This window comes from Rhinopithecus roxellana, chromosome 6, assembly GCF_007565055.1.
Source record: "Rhinopithecus roxellana isolate Shanxi Qingling chromosome 6, ASM756505v1, whole genome shotgun sequence".
Lineage (NCBI taxonomy): Eukaryota > Metazoa > Chordata > Mammalia > Primates > Cercopithecidae > Rhinopithecus > Rhinopithecus roxellana.
The window spans coordinates 50,330,925-50,355,751 of record NC_044554.1 but is presented as its reverse complement, the minus strand read 5'-3'; the positions used below and the strand labels follow the sequence as shown (position 1 = coordinate 50,355,751).

Here is a 24,827-nt window from a genome sequence, read left to right as displayed (position 1 = left end):
GAGACATAAGATATATATGGAATATGAATGCAATAAACAAATGTAACCACTGCAATGAAACACACCCCCATTTTAAGTGTACGCTTCAACAAATTTTAACACATTTTTATACCCATGTAACCATGATGACAATCAAGACACAAAACATTTTCCTCATCTCAAAAGTCTGCCACATCTCTTTATTGAGGTCTTGTTAATTTCTCTCAGCTTTGCTTTGTATTTTTTATTATACTGATCTTATACATATTTTCCTAAATTTTATTTTAATAAGATTATTATAAATGTACTCAATAAAAATATTTTCTGCCAAGATTTCACATCAGCCTAATTCAATTTCATCTTTACATTTTTCAATTGACATCTCTACCTCAGCATATTACATAAAAATGCCTTCTCCAGAAATCGCATATGGTGTGGAGTAACCATATGTGAGCTCACAGCGTCAGCCTCATTTACCATGTGAACCAATCAAGTGTTAGTCCCGTTCTGTTTCCAGGTAAAATATACTCATTCACATGTATTAGAAAAGCTGTGAAATTTCTTCAAGGTGTACTTTAAGAAGAGGTATATTTTGTTAATGAAAGCATACCTATGAGTTAAGATTAATTAAAGGGAATATTTTGCAGTTAAGCACATGATTTGGAATGAGGGATTTAGGGTGTTGCAGCCCTGCGGGTCAAGCATCTGAATTCCATTCTTGTTTCTCCCGTAGGCCACCTTCATCAGGTCTATAGTTCTACAATACAGAGTGTCAGTAGTAGGGAAGGTTGTTCATGTGAGAACAGGGAATACTTGGGATTCTGCAGTTTCTGCTCAACTTTGCTGTGGACTTAAAATTGCTCCAAAAATACAATTCACTAATTTAAAAATGGATACAAGTATTCAGATGGAGAATTACCATATTGGAGGCACGAAATGGGAACATACTGTTGAATCTGTTGCAATATAGGAAGGGTGTTAAACGACATAAACTTTTTCATTATTTATTCCTTTATCTAGGAAATAGGACACTATTCAACATTGACTACAACGAGGATCTTAAATACAGTAGAACTGTCTAAATTCTATCAATAAGAATAGTATATATAATACCAATATTGGGATCTGAGGTGTCTCAGAATTAGTAACACATAGTACTGTAGAGATTATTTTAAAACATAGTGTGGAGATAATTTTGTGATTCCATTTTAGGAATACTATTTCTGATTACATGGTTTCTTAGCATAAAACCTCACTCTTTCATGCAAGAGAGTATATACTATCATACTATGTCCCTGTAGTTTTCTATTCCAATAATCCTCCTCAGGAATAAAATATACATGATGATAACCATGATGATGATATGGATAATGATGAATATAACTGATAATGCAGACAGTATGTAGAAAGATAGATGATAGAATTTGTACCATGTTTCCAGGACTAGAATACAATCATGGTAAGTATAATATAATACCTGTTATAATTGAAGTCTGTAAAAAGTCTAAAGAAGTAGTTTAGTTTTTTTCCCTTGACACCTTGACAAATCTGCAAACTACACATATAGGCTAAGTATTTCCGAGGCTATGTGAACTTCCTAAAAAATATCTCCTGTCTGTGGATTCCAGCATAATGCATACTCTCTTCTAAGGAGAAGTTTTTAACCTGGGATCCATGGATCTCCAAGCAGTGCACAGATAAAATTCAGGGAATCCATAAATTTGAATGGGAAAATAGATCTTTATTTTAACTAATCTCCAACTGAAATATACCTTTCCTTCTATGATATGGTGGGTAAACTATAGTAGTTTTAGTAATACCAGTGACAAGATAAATAACAGAAATCACAGACATTTGCTTATATGTTGCATAAATGACGGTTGATATAAAAGTCAGATATTTTCATATCATGTTACATGCAGTAAGTATATCTTCATCACTATGTTGAAATCGTGACAGTTTTCAGATTCACTAGGTTAGATTTTAATGAAATTTAAAGGTGTTCCTGTACTAATATGTGAAAATTTTAAAAAAATATTTTGATATCTACATTTCAAAATAATTGTTTTTCTATATTCTAGTTTATGCATTTAAAATGTTATTCTGAGATGAGTTCCTTAGGAGTTACCAGTCTGACAAAGAGGTCCCTGGTACAATGTGAAGAACTCCTGGACACAGAAATAGATCCTCAACGCAGGCATGACTGACAACCTGAAGCCTAGTAAGCATTGGAAGCAGCCATGTTGCAAGCATTCTTTCTGAGTTTCACCTACACTGCTGCACCTCTTAATGCTTCTCACTTTAAATAATTACTTTACATTCTCTCTCTCTCTCTCTCCTGCTCTTTTTTTTCCCTCTCTCTCTGCCTTCTGTTTTTCTTCTAGGAGGGAACAGCAACAACTTCTAAACCCCACCAGCTTACAACCAAGAGTTTCATCATGAAAGCATCTTTTAATTGCTGATAACCTCAGAAATAGAACAATATTTGTCTACCAAAACAAAAGCATTCATTAAGAAATCATCTAGGATCCTATTTTTATTTACTAAAACTATTGGGAAGAACCTACGTTATATGATGAATTTATGCTTATATAAATTTCTACTCAGTGTTGGAAAATGATACTTTAGTCAGCTGGTACAACCCTATGACCGTAAATGTCTGATTTCACTTGATATAGTATTGACTTCCTAACTTTCTGTAAATTAGAACTTCAGATCCAGAAAGTAATAAGAGCAAACACAAATATAGTGTTTCTTATGTACTAAGAACTGTTCTAAATGCTTTATTTATGTAATGTTCATCACAGGTTTTGGGGTAGTTACTTATTATCTCAATTTTACAGATAAAGTCAAAGTGAAGAGAGGCTCTGTTACTTTTCCAAGGTTACATAGTTGCTAAATGGCAGAGACAGGACTAAAGCCCATGACGTCTCCCAAGTCCCTGCTCTAATCCACTGTCACTAGAGGAGGGGCGCTTCAGACACTTTGCTATTCCTAAAATTACAGAAGTAGCCCCCACCCCATCTCTGCTGTATTAATTATTCATAGTAAATACAGAGGGTGTAGAGAATCAGTTCTTAAAAAATATATAAAAATAAAAATAAACTTCCAAACCTCTTCTTGTGTTTAGTTGAGCACAGGTGCATAGCACCCTGTCCATTTAGAAGGGATATGAAAAGCTTCTATAAGCAAAAGAGGAGGTGCATGTGACTTGATCTCTCTAATTCTTAGTCTGTCACAGCTGATTTTGCAGATGGTTAGTCAGTCATCATGCAGCACTGACAAGTTCTTTATATTAAGCCCCAGGGAGGGGCTAGATCTCAGCCCGTTCCCTTGGCCTCTCTCTCTCTCTCTCAGAGCCTGTGTCTGTAACTTCAGAGAGATTTCGTCGCTGCTATGGGCAGCTGGGTCCTCTCTGCTGTGTGACCTTATGTCTCCTGGGAGTAGGTGAGCTCAGCACACATCTGGCTGGTCAATTCCTATCCTGGCTTGCCAGGCCCCTCCCTGGCCAGCACCTCCCTTCTGGGCATGATCTCCAGCCTTTATCTCTTGGACCTTGGATGCTGACATCTATCAGATGCCATGTACTGGTACTGGCAGGACCCAAAGCAAAATCTGAGACTGATCTATTACTCAAGGGTTGAAAAAGATATTCAGAGAGGAGACCTAACTGAAAGCTGCAGTGTCTCCCGAGAGGAGAAGGGCCTGTTTCTTCTCATGGTGAAGTTGGCCCACCCCAGCCAAACAGCTTTGTACTTCTGTCCTGGGAGCGCACCACAGTGGAAGCGCACCACAGTGGAAGCGCAGCCATTGTCTCTCTGTGCAGAAATGTGTCCTAGTCCTACAGTCTCCACCGTATTCTCTAGCTTAATTTTTTCATTTTTAATATTTTCATGAGATTTTACTATGTCCTGTTACTTTTGGAAATACAAAAGATACAAAACTGAAAAGAAAATAGGATAGGTCCTTTATCCAAGGAGCTAAGAGTCTAGCAAGAAAGTAATTACAATAGAATGGAAAATATAATATATAATACTATAATCAGAAGTTACTTGGGAGCTTCAGGGAGGACATGCCCAATTCTGTCTAATTGAATCAGAGAAAGCAAAGAGGAAGTCACATTAGAACTTCACCAGATAGACTTGGTTCTGAATAGGGCATTCTGGGCAAAGAGAACAACTTTTGCAAAGGCTTATTAAAGAGTGTGACACTTTGGGGAGCAGTTTACAAAGAGAAACAAGATGATCAATTTATATGAATCAAAAGAAATGGAATACATTTGAGGAAGTAGACAGAAAGGAGTTTTTGAAAAAGTTGAATTCTTGATTCCATGAATATAATAAGTATGAAAGTCCTTTGTAGGCTGTTGCTCAAAAGAGAGAGCTGAAGCTTGATTGTCATCAGCAGACAAGCAAACAGTACAATTTTTCAGTTTTCCTCATATAACTTCGATCATTTACAAAGGGCACAATTTCAAACAATATGAAATCATGTTAGCAGTGGCAGTTCCCATTTGGGGTAATAGGGTTCAACTGTCTATGGAACAATCAGATAAAAACTAGAAGCAGGCAACTGCATAGACAAGACGTGAAATTGAGATACCATAAAGCTGGACTAGAGGTTGAGATTCTGCAGATTTCAGCATGTAAATAATTGAAATATGGGGACAGAAAATTCCACCAAAATATAGATTTAGATCACAGAGATAAAATGCATGGAAATTAAGACTGTGGTATTCTGGTTCCTTATGGAGATTAAAGAAGCCTGAGAGTGAGGAGTGATTAGAACATGGAATGTAAAAACAGAAGAGGGAGAGAGTGAGAGTTTTGTTTTGTCTAGTATTTGACATTTCTAAGAAAATTAGGGGAAAAAATAAACGTAACCCAGGCAGAAGAAGCCACAAACACTTCTTGGGTAACAGGGAATAGTCAGTAAAACGTTATATGTTAGTTTACTGAGATGAACAGAACCTTTTCCGTTGAGGTTCCTTTTGGAAAGACATAAGACTTAGCTAAGATTCCAAGAAATCACCAAAGTAGGAAATGAAAAGCCTCCATGGATGAAGTTGCATGAGTCTGCCTACCAGTGGATAAAGGACAGGATAAAAGAATAGCTGCAAAGGATAAAAGAATAGCTAAGGCACTGAAGTAGAAGCTTCAAGTGAGAGGACTAAATCTAACAAACATGAAGAATTATTACAAAACCACAATAATAAAAGTGGTGTAATATAGGGGCACTGATATATAAATAGATCCAAGGGAAAAAATACACATGCATAAACACACAGCAATGGTACTGCAATAATCAAAGAATATATCTTTCAACAAATGCTGATGGGAAAATTGGGTATCTATACAAAGAAAAACAAGTGCAGTTGGACACATCTCAATACGTAGCCAAAATCAATCCCAGCTATATTAAAAGCATAATTGTAATAAAATCACAAGGCTTCTAGAACACTGTATAATGTAAGAGTACATCTTCATGGCCTCAAAGAAGGGAAAGATTTCTTATTCCCTCAATCAGTAGGGAACAGATTGATAAAAATGGCTATATAAAAATTAAGATATTGAATTTATCAAAGTTAATTATATAAGAGTGACAGGATTGACTGTATAGTGACATATCATTAAATATATATATATTTACACCAAATTAATATCTCTATATTTATGTATTCAGGAAGAGCTAGTATATATAATTTATTTTTTAAAAACCTACAAACTAATTTTTCTACAGATCAATGAGAAAAAGGTAAGTGTCAATAGAAAAAGTGAGTGAAAACCATAAGCACCTAGCAAAATCTCACTGGTCATTAAATATGTAAATGTTGCTAAATTTAATAATCAGAGAAATAGAAATTGAGTCCTATGAAATATATATCCACAAAAATGGCTACGATGATAAAAATAGCAACCTATTAAGTGTTGGCAAGGCAAAGTGTCAACAAGAACTCTCTGAATCACTGACTAGAGTGTATATTGGTGGATCCACGTTGGAAAACAATTTGGCATTATCTAGTAAAGTTCAAGATGTATGTACCCACTATCCATCAATTCCACCCTTGAGAAGGGCTTTCCCAGAGAAACCCTTCTACGAAAATCAGGACAAGAATATTCACTATAATACATCTGTAATAGCAAAAATGTATAAAATATCCAAATGTAACTGAACAGAAGAATAAATCCTGGTCATTATAAAGAAATTACACAGCAGTGAAAATTCATGAACTAAAATTAAACACACAAACATGGATGAATTTCACAAATTTGAATGAAAAATTACACTGCAGAAGAAAAGTACAGTACTGTCTCATTTGTGTAAAGTTTGAAAGCATGTAAAACTAAACACTATTTTGTTTGCTTTTGTGGCTATGTATTAAAATATAAAAGAGAAGCAAATAATTACAAAAACAAACACCTCAATAGAATTAGAGAACAGAGGCATGGAATCTGGGAAGAGAAATAAGAGCTTTCAAATGTTCTGGTAATATTTTATTTCCTGTGCCAAGTTGTTTTTTTAAGTGATCATTCTTTGGTATGTTATCAAGTTATTATCTATATATTCAAAGTCAATTTTGTAATGTGGAGAAAACAACCTCACTGAACAATTAAACAAGTAAGGAGAAATCTATGGAAAGATATACAGTAAGCTGTTAACATTACATACCTGAAATGAGGATGAGATGGAGGAAGAAAAAAGCGAGGAAAAAAAATCATCAAAAAATACACTATTTAAAATAAATAGTTACAGAGAGCAAAAGCAAAAAAAGGAGGTTATCTAAAAGAAACATTAGTAAATGAACAAGCTAAAATACACCAGAAAGAGCTAGAAAGTAAAGTATTTTTCAAAGCAGTGCCTAGTTCCAGAATCATAAAGACAGTAATTACAAAAGAGGTATGTATTATACAAAAAGATAATTAGATAATTAACAGCCAGAAGGAATGCCCAGTCTTGAGTTAGAAACTGATGCTCAAATTAATGGCAAAGGACATTTTTGAAACAACTGTGAAACTTTGCATTAAAAACTAAATAGTAGATAAGACGAAAATGCATTGATGAGAAAGGATGATGATCATTAATTGAAAAAAGCTTATCAAACAGAATTTCAAGAATATTGTTTATAAAAAAATAATGTGTGTATATATCTACACATTTATATATGGAGAGAGAGAGGGATCTAGAAAGACCTTCACTAAGGTGTTAACAGTGATAATTGCTTTCTGGCAGTGGTATCATATTTTTATTTTGTTATTTTTTTTTCTAACTTTCTAAAATATCAGTGCATTGCTTATATGAGCAAAAACCGACATAAAGTATTTTTAAATGAATACAAAATAGCTTAGTTATATTTACTGAGTTAGGATAAAAGCTTTTTTCCCCGATACCATAAAGTGTCTTTGCTCAGGAACATGAAGCAATAACATGATGATTATAAGTCTGCGGAGGGATCACGTCAAGAAGGTGCAGAGAGGGCGTAAAAAAGCCTCATCCCTTTGCGATGTCAGTGTGACCATGGGCACCAGGCTCCTCGGCTGTGCAGCCCTGTGTCTCCTGGCAGCAGGTGCGCCCCGACCACAAAAGAAAAATCCTTGTCCTCAGCTTGCCAATCCCCAAATCCAAGCTTTTGTTTTGTTTTGTTTGTTAAGCTCTTCCTGGACTGTTTCTACAGCATCTGTTTCTTTCTCTTACAGGCTCTTTTCATGCCAAAGTCACACAGACTCCAGGATATCTGGTCAAAGGAAAAGGACAGAAAACAAAGATGGATTGTACCCCCGAAAAAGGACATACTTTTGTTTATTGGTATCAACAAAATCAGAATAAAGAGTTTACATTTTTGATTTCCTTTCAGAGTGAACAAGTTCTTCAAGAAACGGAGCTGCACAAGAAGCGATTCTCATCTCAATGCCCCAAGAACCCACCTTGCAGCCTGGAAATCCTGTCCTCGGAACCAGGAGACACGGCACTGTATCTCTGTGCCAGCAGTCAATCCACAGCACTGAAATGTCAGTTCCTCTTAGCACACAAACTTGTCACAGGCCCAGTTCAGGAAGCAGGTGATGTATTAGGTTGGAAGGGAGTAATAGAAAGTAACTGGAGCCAATTTAAGCCACAGTGGAATTTAACACAAGGATAAAGGGTGTTTAGCAAAACTCAAGAGGCGATGGACAGCAGTTCTGAAAAGGCACGCTAGGGCTGGGGTCTAGAATGACTATCTCTCCAGCTCTGATTTTTCTTCAATTTTGGCTGCTGCATGCTTTTATGTCCCTGTACACCATCTCTTTCTCTCCAGGCCTCATGGTGAGAATGAGATGGTCACTAAAGATTACAAATTCAGTTGCCATCATTTCCCTACACTGATAAACACTAGCCCAGATCTTTCTAAGCCTGAGTTCAAAATTCCAGGAGAAAAAAACAGATCGGTCATGATCCAGCCATGAACCTTCTCATGGAGCACTCAGCAGTAGGCATGTACGTATGTATTTAAAATCACATAAATGTTACTTTTCCACTCAGCGCAAGCAAGGGAACTGCTCTGTTTTTCTATATGTACATTCGGTCTGTTGCTTCTATATGATAGAGAGTACTCATATCCATTTCTTCAGAAACACATACCCAGATTTTCTCCAGTTTCCTGCCAGAATTGAAAATTCTTGTACAATTTCGATCTTGAAATGAAAAAAAATATTAGACATGGGAAGAACTAGGAAATGTTACACATGGGGAAAAAAACAATAAAAACTAAAAACCAACCTTGAAATAACACAAATGTTGGACATTTCAAATGAGAATTTTTGAGCAGTTATTATAGAAATATGTTCAAGAATTTGGAGGAAAATATGGTCATGATTTAATCAACTGATGAAATTGATTAATCCATAGCAATCAAGACAAAAAGGGGAAAGACACAAAGTACCATATCAATGATGAAGGAAAGCATATGTCTATAGATACAAAAGACATTAAAATAGTGACAGAATATTGTAAGTATATGCAATACATTATTCAACTTAGATGAAATGAAATTACTTGAATAACACCACCTACCAAAATGATTCGAAATGAAATAAGAAATGTAAAGAACTTCAAATGAAGGAAGCTTAATTTTATTATCAAAAACCTTCTCTCAAAGGAAACCACAGATGCAAATTATTTCTTCATGAATTCTATTTAAAAATTAAGGAAAAAGACTATCAGTCTTACATAAACATTTTCAGAAAACAGAAGAGGAAGAAAGACTTCACAACACTTTTGTAAACCCAGCAAAACCCTAATGCCAAAATCTGTCAAATGCATCTTTGCAGTATCTTTTATGGCTGTAAATGAAAGAAAACTTTTCACAATATATTAACAAATTAAATCCAAATATGTCTCAATAAAATACTGGCAAACTGAATCCAGCAGCACATCAAAAAGCTTATCCACCATGATCAAGTTGGCGTCACTCCCGGGATGCAAGGGTGGTTCAACGTATGCAAATCAATAAACATAATTCATCACATTAACAGATCTAAAGACAAAAATCACACGATTTTCTCAATAGATACAGAGAAGGCCTTCAATAAAATTCAACATTATGTTAAAATCTCTCAATAAACTAGGTATTGAGGAACATACCTCAAAATAATAAGAGCTGTTTATGACAAACCCACAGTCAATATCATACTGAATGGGCAAAAGCTAGAAGCATTCCCCTTGAAAATGAACACAAGACAAGGATGCACTCTCTCATTACTCCTGTTCAACATTAGTATTGGAAGTTCTGGCCAGAGCAATCAGGCAGGAGAAAGAAATAAAAGGTATTCAAATAGGAAGGGAGAAAGTCAGATTGTCTTTGTTTGCAGATGACATAATCCTGTATCTAGAAAACCCCATTGTCTCAGCTCAAAAGCTTCTTAAACTGATAAGCAGCTTTAGCAAAATCTCAGGATACAAAATCAAAGTACAGAAGTCACAAGCATTTCAATACATAAACAACAGGCAAGCAGAGAGCAAAATCATGAATGAATTCCCATTCACAATTGTTACAAAGAGAATAAAATACCTAGGAACATAGCTAACAAGGGAAGGGAAGGACTTCTTCAAGAATAACTACAAACCACTGCTCAAGGAAACCAGAGAGGACACAAACAAACAGAAAAAGATTTAATCCTTATGGATAAGAAGAATCAATATCATGAAAACGGCTATATAGAATATAGTAATTTATAGAGTCAATGCTATTCCCATTAAACTACCATTGACATTCTTCACAGAATTAGGAAAAACTATTTTAAAATTCATATGGAACCAAAAAAGAGCCTGAATAGCTAAGACAATCCTAAGCAAAAAGAACAAAGCTGGAGGCATCATGCTACCAGACTTTAAACTATATTACAAGGCTACAATAACCAAAACAGCATAATACTGGTACAAAAACAGACACATAGACCAATGGAAGAGAGTAGAGAACTCAGAAATGATCACACATCTACATATCTGATCTTCAACAAACCTGACAAAAACAAGCAATGGGGAATGGATCCCCTATTTAATAAAAGGTACGGGGAGAATTGGCTAACCATTTGCAGAAAATTGAAACTGGACCTCTTCCTCACACCTTACACAAAAACTAAATCAAGATGAATTAAAGACTTACATGTAAAACCTAAAACTATAAATCCCTAGATAAAGTCTAGGCAATATCATTCAGGATATAGGCACAGACATAGATTTCATGATGAAATCGTCAAAAGTAATTATAACGAAAGCAAAAAATGACAAAGGGATCTAAAGAGTTTCTGCACAGCAAAAGAAATTATCATCATAGTGAACAGGAAACCTACAGAGTGGGAGAAAATTTTATAGTCTATCCATCTGACAAAGGTCTAATAACCAGAATCTACAAGAAATTCAAACACATTTACAAGAAAAAACAACCCCATTAAAAAGTGGGCAAAGGACATGAACAGATACTTCTCAAAAGAAGACATTCATGTGGCCAACAAACATACCAAAAAAAATCTCAACACCACTGATCATTAGAGAAATGCAAATCAAAACCACAATGAGATACCATCTCATACCAGTCAGAACAGCCATTATGAAAATGCTGGCAAGGTTGTGGAGAAATAGGAACACTTTTCCATGGTTGGTTAGAACCTAAATTAGTTCAACCATTGTGGAAGACAGTGTGTTGCTTCCTCAAAGATCTAGAACCAGAAATACCATTTGACCCAGCAATCCCATTACTGGGTATATACCCAAAGAAATATAAATCATTCTATTACAAAGATACATGCATGCATATGTTCATTGCAGCACTATTCATAATGGCAAAGACATGGAATCAACCCAAATGCCCATCAACAACAGACTGGATAAAGAAAATGTGGTATATGTACACCATGGAGTACTATGCAGCCATAAAAAGGAATGAGATCATGTCTGTCAGGCCTCTGAGCCCAAGCCAAGCCATCGCATCCCCTGTGACATGCACGTATATACGCCCAGATGACCTGAAGTAACTGAAGAATCACAAAAGAAGTGCAAATGCCCCGCTTCACCTTAACCAATGACATTCCACCACAAAAGAAGTGAAAATGGCCGGTCCTTGCCTTAAGTGATGATATTATCTTGTGAAATTCCTTTTCCTAGGCTCATCCTGGCTCAAAAAGCTCCCCCACTGAGCACCTTGTGACCCCCACTCCTGCCCGCCAGAGAACAAGCCCCCTTTGACTGTAATTTTCCTTTACCTACCCAAATCCTATAAAACAGCCCCACCCTTATCTCCCTTCACTGACTCTCTTTTCGCTGCACCCAGGTGAAATAAACAGCCATGTTGCTCACACAAAGCCTGTTTGGTGGTCTCTTCAGACGGACGCGCATGACAATGTCCTTTGCAGGGACATGGATGAAGCTGGAAGCCATTATCCTTAACAAACTAACCCAGGAACACAAAAACAGACGTTGCATTTTCTCACTTATAAGTGGGAGCTAAACCAAGAAAATACATGGACACAGGGAGAGGAACAACACACACTGGAACCTGTTGGGGGGTGGGGTGGGAGGAGGGAGAACATTAGGAAAAATAGGTAATGCATGCTGGACTTAATACCTAGGTGATGGGTTGACAGGTGTAGCAAACCACCATGGCACACATTTCCCTATGTAACAAACCTGCACATCCTGCACATGTACCCCAGAAATAAAAAAAAAAGAAAGTAGAGCTGCTACAAAGTACATCTATTGGAGTGGGAGGTAACTAGATAATTCACTCAAATTTTGATGAGCAAAAACTTCCAAAAATTAACTTTCTTCAAAAAATAGAAAATATACTTTTGGATCAAAAATAAATAATACATAAATCCAAATATGAATATATGTACATATTTGTGTGCATATACATATGTGTATATGTGAACAATTCTACAACATGACCAAGTGAGTTTATTGCAGGAGAAACAGTGGTTTAGCTTCCAAAATCAATATATTTCACTATATCAGAATAATAAAGAATAATCACTTGACCCTCTCAATAGATTCGGAGAAACCTTTGACAAAATCAATACTTATCCAAAAGACACACTATCAGTAAACTAGTAAGACAGTTATCTTAATCTGATTAAAGTTATAAATGAAAAATTTACAAATAACATCTGATTTAATAGTGTGTCGAGCACTTTCCTCCTATAATATAATAAGACACTGAAGGGGTGGCCTGCCCCTCCACACCTGTGGGTGTTTCTCATTAGGTGGAATGAGAGACTTAAGAAAAGAAATGAGACACAGAGAAAAAGTGTAGAGAAAGAAAAAAGTGGGCCCAGGGGACCCGCGCTCAGCCTACAGAGGACCCAGGCTGGCACCGGTCTCTGAGTTCCCTCAGTATTTAGTGATCAATATCTTTACCATCTTGGAAAAGGGAAGTGGCAGGATAATAGGATCATAGTAGGGAGAAGGTCAGCAGTAAGACATAGGAATAAAGATCTCTGTGACATGAATACGTTTAAGGAGAAGTGCTGTGCCTTGATATGCATATGCAAACATCTCCATAAACCTTTTTAGTGCATAAAGAGCAGCATTGCCGCTAGCACGTCCCACCTTCAGCACTAAGGTGGTTTTCTCCCATCTCAGTTAATAGAACTTACAATCGGGTTTTACACTGAGATGTTCCAATGCCCAGGGACGGGCAGGAGACAGATACTTTTCTCTATCTCAACTGCCAAGAGGCCTTCTTTCCTTTTATACTAGTCCTCCTCGGCATAGACCCTTCACGGGTGTCAGGCTGGGGGACGATCAGGTCTTCCCCTTCCCACGAGGCCATATTTCAGACTATCACATGGGGAAAAACCTTGGACAATACCTAGCTTTCCTAGGCAGAGGTCCCTGTGACCTTCCACAGTGTACGTGTCCCTGGGTACTTAAGATTAAGAGAATGGTGATGACTTTTAACCAGCATACTGCCTTTAGGCACTTGTTTAACAAAGCACACCTTGCACAGCTCCAAATCCTTTAAACCTTGAGTCACCACAGCACATGTCTCTTGCAAGGACAGGGTTGGTGGTAGAGTCACAGATTAACAGCATCTCAAATACAGAACAAAATGGAGTCTCTTATGTCTACTTCTTTCTATATAGACACAGTGACAGTCTGATCTCTCTTTTCCCCACAGACGCAAGCCATGAAGTTTTCTCATTACTTTTTACTTTATTTTAATTATAGATGAGATCTCACTATATTCCCCCGATGGGACTTGAATTCTTGGGCTTCATAAATGCTTGCACTAAGCTGCTCACTATTTTTATTCAGTATTATATTGGAGATCTTAACCAGCATGATAAAGCAACAAAAATAAAAGTTTTAAACATTGAAAAGGAAGAAGTCCAATTATTTGCAGATTACATGACTGTTTACATAGAAAATCATAAGAAATCAAGGAACAACTATAAATAATTAGTGAATTTACCAATATCACAGCATACATCAGTATTTTAAAAATCAAGGTTTTTTTTTACTAGTTGAAAACAATTGAAACACAAACTTCAGAAAATAATACCATTTACAATAGTACCAATAACAAATTACTTACGAACAATTTAGCATAGATGTTCAATTAAAAACTACAAAACTCCACAAAGGGAAACTAAAGAAAATATTTTTAAACGGAGAGATATATCATGTTTATGGATTGGAAGTTTCAATGCATTAAGATGGTAATTTTCAACAAGTTTGTTGGAAAAACTGGATAATCGTATGGAAAAAAACAAACCTTTACTATCACCTACCACCATAAAAATGAAAATTAAATTGAGATGTTTCATAGACATAATTATAAAAGCTGAAACCACAAATATTCTAGAAGAAAACATAGAAAAACATCTTTGTGAGTTGAGAGCAGGCAAAATTCTCTTAGGACACCAAAAACTCTATGCAGTAGTAAAGAAATAAAATTACTTATCCTTTGGCAGCCTTTTATACCAGAGGATGTGTGTTATATAGATCAATAACTCACACATGGAATGAGGGGTTCAACAGTCCTTAGAATCATGTGCATACGCACAGCACACAGATGGACATGGTCTGTGGGTAAGACCAAGAAGTCTGTGTCCTGCCTGTGGTAGAGTATAGGTCAGAGAAAATGTGGATTATAAATACGATTTGAGAGGTGCATGAGCCAGCCCAGAGTAGAGAATATATTGGCCTGTGCCATGAAGAACCTTCTCATTTTTCCAGAAATTGGGATGCCTTTTTCAATTTCATTTCCGTGCGAATGTGTGTCTCCTCCATTCATTCCTCTGATAATGGTCACTCACTCCTCCTCGGGCATAGATTCTGCTCCCAGAATGATTTCTGCTTCTTCTTTCCTTGCTCTGCACCTACAAACTTCTGTCAGAAATGCCCAGGAAAACTCTCTCAACCACTGGATATCAGTCCTCTTTTCTCTCAACCAACGTGATCACCAAGAATAGTTAATATTCAGCTCCCAATTATTAATTCCACTCAAATTATTGCCCACAGCAGAGGGCACCAAAACAGCATGTTTACTTTAAGAATTGCAAATAAGGGCAATGATTTATTTTTTTACATTGAAGACAAACCCCAAATAAAAGTTCTTATGATCATTTTCTTGTTTATATTCATCAGACCCCTGGCTAAGGAGTTTACTGGAACAAATCCACATTTTTATTCACATTGCTAATGGAGAACTTTAACCAGAAAGAGAAGAAGGGAGGGGACGCTGGAATATGTTATCTGGAGTGTAGGCAATGGCTGTAAAATGTGCTTGGGTACTCCTAAATAAAGCAACAACCATTCAAAATTACACAGGAGATGCAGAAGTGGTGAAGGAGATGGTAGATGAACAAGAGAGCCCATGAGGAGTTGGTAATTACTGATGATGACTCATGTGAGGACACGAAGGCTCATCATTTTATTAAGCCTACTTTGTATATGTTTGAAATTTTTAGAATTAAAAGTAAAAATATCTAAAAATAAGACTTCACCAATTTGACATGCAGTAGGAATGAGTAGGGTAGGATGCCATGGTGTACCCATGCATGAGGGAGAGCCAGTGATATGGGCAGGAGACAAAAATACTGGGCAGAAGAGGGTGGTTTCCCAGCAAAGGCCCCACCCTCAAGCCTGGCGACCTGCAGCTGTAAATGGGGACAGGCATTCCTGTTTTCATTTCCAAAAAGTTGTCTTTTTGACCCACCATGTCCCCTTTCTTGTGCCCATATAAACCCCAAACCTCAGGCTTCAGAGGCAGACAAGCAGGTTAGGAGACAAGCAGAGGGAGGGCAGAATGACGTGGCAGAGAAAAAGAGGAGGAACATCTGAACTCCGAGGAGTTCAACTGGGGGCTGTCAGAGAAGAGTTCAGTCTCTAGATGGCCAAACTTCAAGGGGAAGATCATCTTCTCACTCCATCCCCCCTTCCAGTCTCCCCATACATCCTCCTGAGAGTCGTCACCACCACCACTCAGTAAAACCCCACATTCATCCTTCAAGCCCATGTGTGACCCAATTCTTCCAGGATGCTGGGCAAGAGCTCAGGATACAGAGAGCTGTCACATTGGCCCTCTGCCCTTGCAGAAAGGCAGAGGGTCCACTGAGCTGGTTACCACTCAAGCTGTGTGCAGATGGCAGCACTATCTGCCCACTTGGACTCCTGCATCTGTCCATCTGCATGCTCTCTTTCCCCTCAGGGGTTTGAGCAGCTGCAGCAACCGAAGAGGTGAGCAAGGGAATCCTGTCCTTCTTAAAACAAAAAAGTCTCAATCTTTACAAAGAAGGTATTCAAATTGCATAGTTTACCAAGAACTGAAGTAGAATAAATGATTAAATGCAGAAAAAAAGAAGAGTTATATTTTCCTATCATTCAAGTGAGATTAGACTCCCTTTATTCAAAATTCAATTTGGTTTTGAATTTTCTCCAGCCTGTTTTATCAGGAGGATGATGTCTCCTTGAACAACTGAAATAGATATGCCCTGAGAAAGGAGAGAGATACAACTCTCTGGTGGTTGTCAGTAAAGCACCAGAAAACGAAGAGAAGCGAGTAGAAGAATTTCAGCATCCGCTAAGAACATATAATACATAAGCCAACATGGCATCTTTCTTTAAGACCCAGTACCTTGGGAGGGACAATGACATCACTTCCTGAATCCTCCCAGTTTTCTATTTCCATGCCCTGCTTCCTTCAACATCCAGAGCTTGAAACACCTCCATCCTTCCTCTTCATGCCATGGCCTCCCTGCTCCTCTTCTGTGTGGCCTTTTGTCTCCTGGGAACAGGTGAGTTTGGGAAACAGATGGGGAAATGACTGCCTTAAATTTTCCAGGTTCTGGATTAAGCCTATCCCTAGAGATTGCAGCACGAGGACATTTGCCAGTCTCTGTCTTCAGTTTCTGTCTTATTTCCCCACAGGGTCCATGGATGCTGATGTTACCCAGACCCCAAGGAATATGATCGCAAAGACAGGAAAGAGGATTATGCTGGAATGTTCTCAGACTAAGGGTCATGATCAAATGTACTGGTATCGACAAGACCCAGGACTGGGGCTACGGTTGATCTATTACTCCTTTGATGTCAAAGATATAAACAAAGGAGAGATATCCGATGGGTACAGTGTCTCTCGACAGGAACAGGCTCAATTCTCCCTGTCCCTAGAGTCTGCCACCCCCAACCAGACAGCTCTTTACTTCTGTGCCACCAGTGATTTGCACAGTGCTTCTTGGCCACCTGCTGTCTACACAGAAAGACAGACACATGGGTGAGTTGTTTGCTCTGAAGGGTACCTGTGTGTGGGTTGTGGGATGTGGGATGTTTAGAGCTTTCAGTGGTCTTAGGCAGTGTGAGCCTCAGTGTAAGCTAAGGGCCACTTTCGATCAATGTCCCTAAGCCATGTGATGACTCTGAAACCACAGGCTACACTAAATCAATCTCCCCTATTTTATTTTTCCTAGGGAGCTAGCCCAATGGTGACCTTTCAGGAGAATGAACTTGAGCACTTGACAGAAGCTCATGATTTTCAACAAGAGCATTTCTTATAAGCTCAATACAATGTAGATTTTATAGTCCCTTTGCCATTATCTCCACCCACTTTGCAACATCCCACACTTTGTTCTGTTCCCACTGACAGCTCCTTTATCCTGTCTAACCTTTCTCTGCCCCAGTTCTTCCAAGCTCAACTCCACCATTGAGCTCTATATTTGGTTGCCTTTCTACTAAAAACAAAATAACTAGCCTGTTTTCTACAACTTCACTGTAAGTAAATGTAATTATCATTAAATCTGACTCAGAAGTTAAAGTTCAAGTATCAGAGACTATGATTTACAAAAGTAATTTTTTATCTACTACCCCACGCTTTGATCTCTGCTGAGATTCATTTTTAACCTGCAGGTGCAGATAGACTTCCATTATTATCTGGATGCACTGAATTTCAAAAAATAAAATTCCCTGTCCCTAGCATGAGGTCAAAGCTAGGAGCTTGGAGATGCCCCTTTTCTTTCCAGGCACTGGAATAGTCCCCTGGTTCCCCTGCAGTGGGGATTCTTTTAGGAGCCAGGGAGGCCCAGGCACAAAAATAATTGATCAAGGACTGCCAGAGCTTGATGTAAAAGTCTTTTTGCAAGGAAAATGCTTCCATAGCAAGCAAGATGCAGAAAATGCTTTCCAAGAGTTCGTTGAATTCCAAAGCATAGATTTTTATGCCACAGAAATAAACAAACTTATTTCTCATTGGCAAAAATGTGTTGATTGTAATGGTTCCTATTTTGATTAATAAAGATGTGCTTGAGCCTAGTTATGATTTAAAATTCATCAAAACCGCAATTACTTTTGCACCAACGGAATACCATCGCATCTATATTGCTTTGGCCAGTATGATCATTTTAATGGATATTGATTCTTTCTATCTATGTGCATAGAATGTTTTTCCATTTGTTTGTGTCATCTCTGATTTCTTTGAGCAGTGTTTTGTAATTCCTGTTGCAGAGATCTTTCACTTCTCTGGTTAGCTGTATTCTTAGATATTTGTTGCGTGTGGCAATTACGAATGGAATTATATTCCTGATTTGACTCTTAGCTTGTATGTTTTTTGTGTATTGGAATGCTACTTTTTTAATGTTGATTTTGTATTTTAAAACAAATTGTTTTAAGTTGTTTATCAGATCAACCAGCTTTTGGGCAGAGACTATGGGGTTTTCTAGATATAGAATCATGTCATCTGCAAATAGGGATAGTTTGAGTTTCTCTCTTCCTATTTGGATGTCTATTTCTTCCTTCTGCCTAATTGCCCTGACCAGGACTCCCAGTACTATGTTGAACAGGAGTGGCAAAAGAGGGTATCTTTGTCTTGTGCTGGTTTTCTTTTCATACTGGCTCTTCACAAGGTTATAAATTCTTTAGTTAAGAGTAGACATCTCGATGGACCAGTGACTATCACCCTATTAACCAGTCATGGGAGCACTGCCATGCATAACTTTCAGGTATGCTATCACTCAGCATCGTGAAAGGCCTGGTCCCCTCCCCATCACCTGCAGCCGGACCTGTGTTTGATCCCTACCAATCACCTATATTAATCGCACCTAAATTCAATATTCCGACCGGGCATAACCACCCTAAGGTGCTAATTAATTCATGCTTGAAGGACATAGCAGTAATTAACAGACAAACACACATAGCTGTTCCCCTTATTGGACTTTTAAAATAAAAATCTGCAACTCCTCCTCCCCCATCTCTGACTTCATCAGCCCAGGAAAAGAGACACCTTGCTAAACCCCCAAAACAAGAACACCTTAATTCAACTCTGCCAGAGCCCAAAATATTTGTATTGGTATCCCCAACAGCTACACCTCAACTAATGCAAATTTTTTAGGAAACTAACCCCCCACCAATCTAATTATACTTTTACAACAATTATATCTAATATGCACACCCATCTGTTACTAAGCCCATACCCTAAATTTATACACCCCAAAAGGCATCATCTGTTACCCTGTACTACACCAACCACTCACCATTACTAACATCTACTCCACCAGCTCCTGCTAACTCAACTTTAAATCCCTGAATCCTACAACTGTGAATATTGCCTGTATCTTCTTCTATACTCCAATTTTACTCTTAACATATATACAGTTAATGTAGCTTAATTATTTAAAGCAAGACACTGAAAATGTCTAGATGGGCTTATACGGCTCCATAAACAGACAGGTTTGGTCTTGGCCTTTCTATTAACTCTTAGTAAGATTACACATGCAAGCATCCCCATCCCGGTGAAAGTACCCTCTAAATCACCTTGATCAAAAGGAGTAAGTATGAAGCACACACAAATGCAGCTCAACACACTTTGCTCAGTCACACCCCTATGGGAAACAGCACTGATAGACCTTTAGCAATAAACAAAAGTTTAAACTATACTAATATCCAGGGTTGATTAATTTCATGCCAGCCACTGCAGCCGAACTAATAGAACTCAGCATAAAGAGTGTTTTAGATCTATCCTTAATAAAGCTAAGCTTCATCTAAGCTGTAAAAAACCCTAGCTGAAATAAAATAAATTATGAAGGAGGCTTTAATACTTCTGAAGACACAATAGCTAAGACCCAAACTGGAATTAGATACCCCACTATGCTTAGCCCTAAACTCCAATAGTTAAATCAACAAAACTATTCGCCAGAACACTACAAGCAATAGCTTAAAACTCAAAGGACTTGGTGGTGCTTTATATCCCTCTAGAGGAGCCTGTTTTATAATGGATAAACCCTGATTTACCTCACCACCTTTTGCTCAGCCTATATACCATCATCTTCAGCAAACCCTAGTAAAGGCCGCAAAGTAAGCACAAGTATCTACATAAAAACGTTAGGTCAAAGTGTAGCCCGTGGAGTGGTAAGAAATGGGCTACATTTTCTACACCCAGAAAATCTCACGACAACCCTTATGGAATCTAAAGGCGCAAGGAGGATTTAGCAGTATATTAAGAGCAGAGTGCTTAATTGAATGAGGTCATAAAGCATGCACACACTGCCCGTCACCCTCCTTAAATATGACTTTAAAGATTAATTTAACTAAAACCCCTACATATTTATATAGAGGAGACAAGTCATAACATGGTAAGTATACTGGAAAGTGTACTTGGATGAACCAAGGTGTAGCTTAACACAAAGCATCTGGCTTATACCTGGAAAATTTCACCATAATTTGACCACCTTGAGCCAACTCTAGCCCTAAACTTAACTAATAGTACTATCGAATAACCTTACTCAAACCATTTACCCAAACAAAAGTATAGGTGATAGAAATTTTACCCTGGTGCAATAGACATAGTACCGTAAGGTAAAGATGAAAAAGTTAACCAAGTATAAAATAGCAAAGATAGGCCCTTATGCCTTCTGCATAATGAATTAACTAGAAATAACTTTACATAGAGAACCAAAGTCAAGGCCCCCAAAACCAGACGAGCTACCCAAGAACAGCTAAAAGAGCACACCCATCTATGTAGTAAAATAGTGGGGAGATTCATGAGTAGTGGTGATAAGCCTGCTGAGCCTGGTGATAGCCGGTTGTCCAAGACAGAATCTTAGTTCAACTTTAAATTTACCTACAGAGCCACTTAATCCCCCTGTAAATTTAACTGTTAGTCTAAAGAGGGACAGCTCTTTAGACATTCGGAAACAACCTTCATGTAGAGAGTAAAAAACATTATCCCCATAGTCGGCCCAAAAGCAGCCATCAATTAAGAAAGTGTTCAAGCTCAACATCCAACCACTCTAAATTCTAATCACACCACTGAACTCCTAACACCACATTGGACTAATCTATTATTTTATAGAAGCAATAATATTAATATAAGTAACATGAAATATCCTCCACTGCATAAGCCTACATCAGACCAGAATAACTCACTGACAATTAATAGCCTAATATTAATAAACAACCCAACAAATTTATTATTACCTATACTGTTAATCCAACACAGGCATGCTCTAAGGAAAGGTTAAAAAAAGGAAAAGGAACTCAGCAAATTTTACCCTGTCTGTTTACCAAAAACATCACCTCTAGCATTATTAGTATTAGAGGCACCACCTGCCCAGTGACATATGTTCAACGGCCGCGGTACCCTGACTGTGCAAAGGTAGCATAATCACTTGTTCCTTAAATAGGGACTTGTATGAATGGCCCCATGAGGGTTCAGCTGTCTCTTACTTCCAACCAGTGAAACTGACCTGCCCATGAAGAGGTGTACATGAATAAATAAGATGAGAAGACCCTATGGAGCTTTAATTTATTAATGCAAACAAAGCTTAAATAAGCCCACAGGCCTTAAACTACTGTCCCTGCATTAAAAATTTTGTTTGGGGTGACCTCGGATCATAATTTAACCTTCGAGCAACCTATGCTAAGATACTAAACCAGTTTAAGCGAATTACCATACATATATTGACCCAACAATTTGATCAACGGAACAAATTACCCTAGGGATAATGGCGCAGTCCTATTCTAGAGTCCATATCAACAATAGGGTTTACGACCTCGATGTTAGATCAGGACATCCTAATGATGTAACTGCTATCAAGGGTTCATATGTTCAATGATTAAAGTCCTATGTGATCTGAGTTCAGACCATAGCAATCCAGGTCTGGTACATGTGTATTTAAGTCCTCCACACCTCCCATCTACAAGTCTCTTTAAAACAAAGAAATTATGTTTGGTTAAGAGAAGGCTGGAAATGCGAGAGGGGGTTTTACTGGACAAAAAAATGTATACAGACTTCTGTAACAATTATTGTCTGATATTAGTATCTGATGGTAATACATGATTGAGAACTAGGGTGAAGTGACATAATGTCAAACATACATGGGAGAATGTTCGGGGAAATCAAAGCTGTTTTTCTTAATGGAATCTGAGTTTTGAGAAAGAAGACATGCAAAGAATAATGTATATATATGAAAATATATGAAATATTCCGTTTTAATTGTTAACACAAATTTATATACTCATATATTGAAGTGAGTCTATAATATATTCTAATTAGAATATTTAACAAGTTAAGTTTATGCCTGGAGCCCTAGTTTTATTATTATAAGCAAAGAAGCAGAGTTAGAAGGAAGGAGGGGAATGAATTATGTATGCTGTATTTGAGGGCCTTTGGAACTTCCAAATGCTGATAGAGTACATAATTAACACTCTGTATCAATGGGGTCCTCATTTGTAGATTTAGTCAACCTCAGATGAAAAATATATTTTAAAAATTACAAAACAACACAACAATAAAAATACAAAATTTAAAACAGTGAGGTATACCAACTATTTACATGGCATTTACATTGTATTAGCTATTAAAATTAATCTAGAGTTGATTTAAAGTATACAGGAGGATGTGTCTAGGTTGTATGCAAATACTATGCCATTTTATATAAGAGATTTAAGCATCAGTGGATTTAAACTGATCCCCCATGAATACCAAGGGAACACTTGGTTGAGAACATGGTGCTGAAGCTCATAAAAAACCCTTGCTGTGGGATTCAAACATAAGACACTGCATAAAAGCTCAACATGCATGCCCTACAGTCAGTGTTTGTGATTCTCTGGAATCAACTCTATTCTGTGAAAACAGGAACTGTTATGGTACGGGCTATTCTCGGCATGGGAAGTGAAACCTCAGAGGTAATTCTACTTCCATGTGGTCCCAGAGCCCTGAGCTAGGAGATATTTATCACTGTTTGGGAAACCAGAACCCTCAGCCTTTCTCCCTTCTGCCTCGTCTGAAGACAGGTGAGTCCTTTGCCATAATATGAAGTCTTAATTTAGCATTGCCATATTCTGGTTCCAGATCTTTCCCTCCTAGATGAATATTAAGACTGCATTTTGTCTCTTGTCTTTCTTGGTATCTATTCCCTATGCAAACTTCATGGACACTGGAAGGACTACAAAGTCCTGAGAATCAAGAAGCCTCCATTGAGAAAGGGTGTTTTACTAGGACAAAAATGTATAGAGATATATACAAGAATTATATATAATAATGTTTGTCTTGGTAATTCACACTTAGCAATTCCCAGCACCTTCTCCAGAGACTTCCCTATCTAAACCAGAATGGCAGTCTTTGGGGAAAGTATTTTCATCAATAAAAGGCAAGTTATGCATGAGTTATTCCTGCACTGGGCAGCAAGGAGTGGATAGTTACTTCTGCCTTTGAATACCCCTTCATCTGACTAGGACCTGAGACAATCTCATATCTACTTCCAAACCCAGGTCGAGCAATTCTCTTCATTCCTTTCTTAGTTACTTCTACTGTGAGGTATAGATTTTACATCCAGTCACTGCTGAAGACTTTCATCAACTCATCACTCATCCTTAAGTCATCTCACACTGAGAACAACTGGGAGCCTCCCTCTTTCCTGTTTCTTTAAAATTTGTCAGAATCTCCCCAAACCTCCAACACCTTTTTTTCAGCAGGGGGCAGTAAAACTCAATTTATTTTTTCTGTTCTCAGCACTTACTATTAAGACCAGATTTCATAGTAAAATCTAAGGCCAAATCTCATGAATGATTTTAATGATTACTTTTATCTTAAAGGAGCCCCTGATAGGATAGAGTATTTCAGGGTTTGGTAAATCAAAACTGTTATATTCCTTCATGACACATGACAGAGGAAGAGTAAGCAGGGGCCCACAAGTGTTACATGTAAATACATACAGACTTGAAGACATGGTGTTCAAACACTAGAGATATAATCATAAAAACCCAAACCCCATATCAGCATCATGTGAACAAAAATTTTAGTAAATACCAACAGTAGATCTTAGAGAACTAGGGCAAAGGAAGTGGACAAAGGTGGAAGAAATTCTGGGATTAATCTTTGTATCTCACAATCAAAACCAAAGACTTTTCCGTTAAGAAGAAATGGGGGAAAGGGCGGAGGGAGAATGATACTTGGTTTAGACACTGTTTACTGCAGCAGCACCCAAACAATTTTTAGCAATATTACCAAAGCAAGTATTGGATTGTATTTTCTGTTCTGTCATGATTGATAGTGCAATTAAAAGGCAGATGGACTAAAATCATCCTAGGCAAAGGCTCAGTTGATTAAGCTGATAAAGCCTGAACACCAAGTCAGTGAAAAATGAGACTGAGAAAGTTATTATCACACAAAAACAACACCATATTTTCTGAGGACTCAATGAATTCCAGTTACTGCTCCAAGCTCTTTACATGTGTCTGTATAAATAGATTGCCCCAATTAATGCTCACAAGTTCTCCTATTCCTTGTGTGATCAAGCCACGCTGTTCACTGGTTCCCTCTTCTGCATGTTCTTCTCTCTTGGGTTTGCAGAGTTCATTCCTGTTCATCTTTCAGAACTCAA

General features: G+C 37.6%; 2 gene segments (V, D, J or C); both read left to right on the top strand.

Annotated features, from left to right (window-relative positions):
• Window positions 1-24,827, top strand: part of LOC104674945 — a 381,543-nt gene that overhangs the window by 154,712 nt on the left and 202,004 nt on the right.
• LOC104674944 overlaps window positions 1-24,827 on the top strand; it is a 340,994-nt gene that overhangs the window by 123,354 nt on the left and 192,813 nt on the right. The window contains 1 exon segment of the C gene segment in view: window positions 20,917-20,923. Within this exon segment, the coding sequence occupies window positions 20,917-20,923 (7 nt within the window).